Source organism: Populus alba, chromosome 19, assembly GCF_005239225.2.
Source record: "Populus alba chromosome 19, ASM523922v2, whole genome shotgun sequence".
Classification (NCBI taxonomy): Eukaryota; Viridiplantae; Streptophyta; class Magnoliopsida; order Malpighiales; family Salicaceae; genus Populus; species Populus alba.
Window position 1 is genome coordinate 5996594 of NC_133302.1, and position 7580 is coordinate 6004173.

A 7580-nucleotide genomic window follows, 5' to 3' on the forward strand; every position below is an offset into this window, starting at 1 on the left:
TCATGAAATAATTTGTTTTGGATTTGCTGGTACCACTTTGTGTCATTTTTTGTTTTCAGAATTGTGGGTTCTCTCTCTATATATATTTTTTACTATGAAAGGGAGCAGTAAGTCAACTGTGGCTTAAGATCATGCTGTAGGCATAAATTTTTGGTCCCATCTCATGAATGGAGTGAGGAATCTGTGTGACCATTTCACAAACATGGTTATTGGTTTCTAGCATGGGTGTTCTCACACATGGCTAAAGATGCTGGCTAGCCTTGGGTGTTGACAATGCATCAAACCAAATTAAATTTCCACTTAATTGCTGGTTGGGCAGGCCAGAGTAGAACATGATCTGGGTTTAATATGAATGTTTGTGCATGACCTCTTATGCGCCTGCCCATAACTATTGGAAATGCTCCTCAACTTCTTGTGAATGATCAACAATAGCAACCTCCTGCGCATAGGGTTGCTAATATTTTTCTAAAATAGAAATTAAGGGCTTCATTTGGGTTATCCTGAAAGTAATGAATGACAAAGAGAGAGAATGAGAGGGGAACAAGCGGTGCCCTAGTTTTCTATAGTGGAGAATTTGGAAAACACCTTTTAGCTGTTTTCCAGTGCTCTGAAGAATTTTTTTTCCCAAAGCTGTAAAATTCTCCACAAACAAACATGACCGTGATGTTTATCCTGAGCTGAAGTAGGAAGCCTCAACTTATTTTCTGTAGTTTTATATTATGCGTTGTGAAAACCAGTGAGCATTGTTAGAACACTGCTTCCTGTTTTGTCTTGTGAATACAAAATACAATATCTTTATATATTATACAGGGTGTGTTGAAGTGGTTGGCTGTGTGAAATGTGAAGAGCTAGCAAGCTGGGAGGCAGTACCTGAAGGGGTGGGCAGCTGTTTCTTACCTTCTGTCCGTTTACGCATGTCATCTGATATTTTTGTGTATCTGGTGACTAGTCTAGATGAGTTTCTTTGCTACAGGTGAGGCTAGAAGGACAAACAGATTTTTGCTGGCTTTGTGAGCAGCCACAGGTATGCAATCTGTGAATATATCTTATTTGAAAATGTGCTTAGCTTGCTGATCATTTTACCTCAACGGATGCAGAAATTACTGGTTCCTTTTGAGATGCGAGGGTATCAAGGTGTTTATAACTTGGAAAGGAAGGTATATGCAGCACATCAGAGTTAAATGTCTTGACCTGTGCTTTTTATGTGATTGGGATTAACATATTCCTGTCTCACAGATCCATGAGGCTGCAATTAGAGGTCTCGTCCCTGTTAAAGGTCCAATGCCAGTAAAATTCCCTCTCCCAAATCCTCAAGATCCGTTTTCCTTGAAACCGGGTTCTATTTCTGTGGGATTCTCTGACAATAAAGCATCTGTTGTGGAGAAATCTGAAGGTCTCAGTGCAGCCATTGCTGGTGCACGAGCAGCAGCTACACAGTTCAACAAGAAAGATCAAAACCTTGTATCTAATACCACAACAAATAGCTATTCCAACTCCACAAGCAGCGGTCGACCAGACAGCAAATCATTGGAAGAAGATAAAATGCTAGAGAGCTGCTCAGCTGGAGGTTCTGGTGAGGAGGCCTCAGTTCCAAGTAAAACAGAGCAACTCAATCCCATTAAGTGTGAGGAAAGCAGTAGCCGCGGCCAAACTCGTGAAGATCTGAAACAGATTCCTGGAGCTTCTGCTAAGGTTTTTTCTTGACATATAACCAGTGATTTGTTTTTGTTGTTTTTAGTTTTTTCTGTTTTTGGCTCCTTGAGAAAAAGCACGTATCTAGTTGATGATTTAAACAATTAATTTTTGTTTTAAATATATATATATATATATATATATATATATTACAAAATTAAAGGGAGGATACTAAACATATATTGTGATTTTCTAAGTGCAAAGACACTTTAAAATCATCAATGATCAATGCAATTAGTATCTTAATGTGCATCATCATAAATCTCAATTTAGTGGCTCAGATTTTGGTTAGCATTAAATTTGTTTTATAATTTCTTGACACATAATTTTTAAATTATTTTATTAAACATATACAATATATTTTCTATTCATAATTATAAATTGTTTTCATGGTGTAAAAAGCTTTGCCAACGCCTGCATTTTTTTTTTATTTGTCAAAATGTTTTTTACCCGAATAACTATTTCTGATCTATTATATTACCTTTTTTGAAATATCCATTTGGTAAACTAATTAATTTCCCATATACATCCTATAGCTGCATCGATTTACTCCTTGTCATTTATCACGAAAAAGAAGAGGGAAATTAGAATTCATTGGAAGGGAAAAAACGATTTTTCTTTTTAGGTTCTTCTGCCAAAAAACTCTCTACGAAAGTCTTCGAAGTCTCAACTTTTGAATGTTCTAACGCGTGAGAACTTGAGGCTTCGGAGTACAGTAGACTTGACTTGAGCTTTGTCCAAATTAGTTACCAACAACAACTCCATGCCTCTGATCATCTTCCTATAAAAAGCACTATCATATCTTGAGTTTCGACACAGGCAGGCAGCCACAATAGCAATGGAAATCTATTCCTACTTGTTGGCGTTCATCATTTTTCATGGGATGATACTATCACAAACCAGTTGCATGGTTAATGTCTCGTTACAACGTCGACGACGATTACCACCACCACCACCACCCGAAAACAATAAAATTGTTCATCCAAAGCCAAAACCACCAACAGTTAAGCCTTATTTCCCAAAATCTCCTCCTCCACGAACACCACCACCACCAAAAGTCAATGATGGCTATCATCCTAGTCTTCCTCCACCACCACCACATACCTATGGTAGCCCTCGTTACCCTCCACCACCACAACGTAGTTAATAACATCAAAGTTTCCTCCACCTTCATCGCAGTATACTTGGCTCTCCTTCCTCAAAAAGAACTCTTCCGTTGAGCATGTTTTTTTTGCCATGACAGCCACACCAGCACCGTCACCATTGTATGCCAGTACTACTGCCGCATGATTCATGTTCAAGTTTTCCTTGGCCTTCGTTTTTTCTTCTTAGTTTGTAGGTTTGTGTGCTTCAATAAGGCGAAACTTTGTTATCCCTTGTACAATGTCTAATTTCGAGCACTTGTGTAGTGCTCATGGCTATAGCATGATTCTGAGCTCGCAATAAAGCATATTGTAATATCTCCTATATAGCTCCTTATTGATTGTGAAATTTCATTGCCAAACATAAAATGTTTTTTTGTTGTCTGTCTTACAATTAGATCTTCATTACCAAATTAGGGTAGCACTAGAATAAGTTTTTTTTTTTTTAATAATCTTTGATTTTATTAAAAATATGGCTATTAAAACAGTAGTCGGAAACTAAAATAGGTTACCAATGGTCTGAGATCTCCTGTCCTGGCAATCGGTTCGAATAATATATTGACTTTGAAATGATAGTCTATGCAGTGAGATTTCAAAAATATAGACTAGCAAAAATTCAAATTAGGCTGCCGAGAACGCTTATCATTTTCAACTTTAATGTCCATCACCTCTGTAGTTACTTTTCCGAGCTACGTAGTTCCATTTCCAAGTACCATCCCATGAATTTAATCCCTTTCTAAGAAGTCACCTAATTAATGAGGTCGGGATGTAGCATGTATACAACTGGCTTTTTTTTTTTTTTTTTTTTTTTTTTTTTTTTATCTTGACTTTAATTAGTCATTGTCACAGTCACAGGACCACCGATCCCGTAGCAGTTTCAGAATATATCTAAATCCTTAAAAAAAAAAAAAATCAAACACAAAAAAAAATACATTATTGTATTTAGTGTTTTTGTGTAATAACAAATTTTATTAGACTTGAAAATATTATAAATACAAAATAATATTTTTAATATTATAAATATTCATATAATAATATAAAATTTTTTATTAGAAAGCGTCTTTCAACCCTGACTTTTACTTAATTTACTACATAATAAAAATCTATACTTATAAATACTTAAAAACATGTGTTTTTTTTTTTATGTGAGATAAACATTTTTTATTTATTTATTTATAAACTACACCAACAATATCTGCATCTCAAAATTTTAACTCTCCAATCGCTAGTAAAGTCATCATGTTTAAATTCTCATAAACAACAACTCTTCAATCGCTAGTAAAGTCATCATGCTATTAATACCCTTGTCTTTTAAGCGATTATGAAAAGGATGTATAGTTATAAATGTAAAGATGTGAATTAGTTGTTGGACTTTTTGGTGTGTTCACTCTTCTATGAGATTTCATTATTTCGTTTTTTTGGAGTGTTCACTCTTCTATGTTGATACTGTGACTTAGTTGTTGGACTTTTTCTAACCAATCTTAGAGATGGTGATTGAGAAATTGAGATCAAAGTTCAAGGAATTAAAATTGTGAATTAGGGACCCCATATTTATAGAAAAAATCCATAATCAAAATTAAAGGAATTAAAATCAAACTTGATTCTAGGCCTTTAAAAATTCACTTGTCCAACCATGTTTAAAAGTTGTAAGGAACTATGAAGACCCAGAAAAAAAAAAAAAAACACTCAGAATATAGACTTTGAAGAATCATTAGCTACCAACCGCATGCAACTATCAAAAAAATAAAAACCTAGGGTTTGAATTTACTTTCAGTAAAACATAAAGCTAGATTAAAAACTCATTAGAGCATGAAAGGCTGAATAAAGCAAAAAAATACTTATAAAAACAAGATAAATATTAAAATAAGTACTGATAAAAACCAAAAACCAAAAAACCAAATACTTATAAGGTTATAAATAATAAAAATAAAATACAAAACTTAGAGATAATAAAAAAAAGGGGAAAAGCCCATCATTGGAGCACTCCAAGTGTCAGAACTTAATTTTTTACCCTTCATTTTTATTTCAAATAAATACATAAAATAAAAAAAACGTGTCTTTTTAGCAAATGTAGTCAATTTATTTTCTTTAATTTTTGGCTTGAAAATAATCATAAGAAATACAAAACAGATAATAAATAAAATACAAAAAAATCTAAAAGGCAAAAAATTAAAAAAAAAAAATTAATGGTTGAATGAGACCAATAATTGAGTATCAGGGTAAAAATTGAGTTTAAGAAATTTCAGGTCATAATTGATGGTTGATTTGAAGAAGAAATTGAAGAAATGATTTAAATTGGTTTAATTTGGCTAAGATTGAAAGGAATTGAAAGTTTAAGGATGAGTTTGAAACAAATAGTCAATTTAGAAAATTAATTAAGGGTCTAATTGAAAAAGAAAATTAAAATTGAGCATCAAATTAGCTGAAAAATAGAAAATTAGAAGATTGAAGACTAAAATAAAAACAATAGAGAAATCTATTACGTTTGTTTGGTTTATTTTTAATTTGTAAATTTTTTAGCTATTCTTTGGATAGTTTTTCTTCTCCTGTTTAGCCATGCTTTTATTGGCTAAATCAATTGATTAATAAAATTCTTCTCTTCCATAAAAAAAATTAAATTAAATTGAATCCTTAGCTTTTGTTTCTGTTTTTGTTTATAAAAATAATAAAATTTCTTCAAAATTCAATAAATTATTTTATTGAATCTTAGTTTTGTTTTTGTATGGTACCCTTGGATATTGCTATATGTTATCTTCTAATTCTTCAAAGGAAAAGATCATATCTTTGGACAAATTTCATTAATATTAAAAAAAAAATACTTGGTTAAAAGATAGCATTATTGATTTTTGACCATATCTTTAATATTTATCTTATTTTATGATAACCAATGAATATATTAAAATAATTATTTAGAGGATGACTAAAGCATAAGGGCAAGAAGTTATTTGTTACAAAACCTAGAGATTGGTAAAAACAAATTAAAAGTTGAAAATAAAACATAAAATTTTTAAGTAGTTATTAAATGGCTAGCCACTAAAAAATCCAAACATTGTCAATCTGTATGACTCTAATTCATCGACTATTGGTATTCGTCCACCTTTGGATATCATTTGAACTTCTTATGAGGTCATTACTTGAATAGCTAAAATTTGAGTCAAAATTTTTAAACTCGGCCACCAATTAATGCAATGTTAGAGTAAAATATACTTTCTAGTTTGGTTCAATTTCCTTATGTTCGTCATTGGAACCATACTAACAAATTAAAATGAAAGTTGTAGCAATCAAGTTAATTCTTTTGCTTCTTATTCTCGTTTGTAACAACAATTACAAATTAAAAGAAATTAGAAAACATATATGCCATCTCAAAACAACTCAATTAGCATGAGAAAAAAACAGTAGCATAAGTTTGAAATAATGATAAATAAGTACCTGAATATGAATGGATTATAATGACAATGTTACTTGTCAAAACGGCTAATGGAGATGGAGCCTATTCCCTTTGAATTGAAATTGAGAATTAGTTGCTCATGGTCATTGAAAATTCCAGTAGCAAAGATGATATTTTCAAAATTCCAGTGGATAAAGAATGTCTTGGTTGTTTTTCTCTTCTCCTCTTTGTATCCTAATAGGAAACCTTCATGATAAGCTATTAAGGCTAAAGATTAGAAGGTTACAAGATCTAGAGAAAATTCTTTTGATCCTATCAAATTTCTTCTTAAGATAAGACTCTCAAACAATTAGTTTCTTGTTAGATCAAGAGATAAAACTTGTCCTTCATCTTTGTTAATTAGGATCTTTGTCTTGAAAACAATTCTATCTGACCTAGATTCTTTCATTAAGGCAATAGCCTTAAATATGTAGATGAATTTGGGTCTTTTGAATTGCTTGATTTCAATTTCTAAAACTCAAGATATGCACGTTTAAATGTTAAGTGTGAAAACAGAGAATCCTGTTGCAAGTAGGATTCCAATCAGATTTTTATAGGTCTATTTAGAGGTTCAAACAAAGTTGAATTTATGTCTATAATATCTTCCTAGAAATCTTGATATGTGTAATTCAACTTAGATTCAGCTCGCATTCACATTCTGGAACTCTAACTTGGTGAAAAATTTGTTACAAGAAGTAAGGTTTGAAACATAAAATACAAACTTTCTTATCTTTTATCAATTAATTTAAAAAGTCTTTTAGATATGCTAAACTCATAAAATAACCTCTAATGAGATCACATAAGCTCAAAACATCTTAAAAAGCATAATGTAAGAGGAGTGTGTGTGCGTATCACCCCTTGTCACCTTGAAAAATAGATATTCTTGGTTAGCCAAATACTCCAAGCAACACTAAAGAGAGAAGATTCCACACTTTCCTTTGAAATTTGTCCTTAGCCATTGCATGCCATTCGAATAGTAGCTCATCAAAAGTTTTGGGATGCACCAAGAGATACGCCCCACTACGAGATGAATTTTGAAAAAAGTTTCTAAGAAAACTGGCGTTGAAGTAACAAATGGTCTGAAATCTCTAGATCATCCGCACAAAAAGAACAACATGATTGATCAACTCGAAGTACCCGTCTAATAATAAAAAAAAGGGATATTGTATACAATTTATTTTGCACAGCTGACCATAAAAATGTTTGAATCTTTGGAGGAGCTGCAGAATCCCAGATGTTTGATGTAAAAGAGCAAGTTCCATTATAATCCAATCCATCAATTCGTGTACTGCAAGATTTAACTAGAAATTTCCCATCTC

General features: G+C 32.1%; 1 protein-coding gene across 1 annotated transcript; it reads left to right on the plus strand.

Annotated features, from left to right (window-relative positions):
- Window positions 1-785: 785 nt before the first annotated feature.
- LOC140955123 (uncharacterized) lies at window positions 786-1946 on the plus strand. Its single transcript, XM_073406825.1, has 4 exons — window positions 786-878; window positions 974-1024; window positions 1098-1157; window positions 1237-1946. Exons 3-4 carry the CDS (start codon window positions 1119-1121, stop codon window positions 1702-1704), a joined length of 507 nt encoding a protein of 168 aa, XP_073262926.1. The 5' UTR covers window positions 786-878; window positions 974-1024; window positions 1098-1118; the 3' UTR covers window positions 1705-1946.
- The last annotated feature ends 5634 nt before the right edge of the window (window positions 1947-7580 follow it).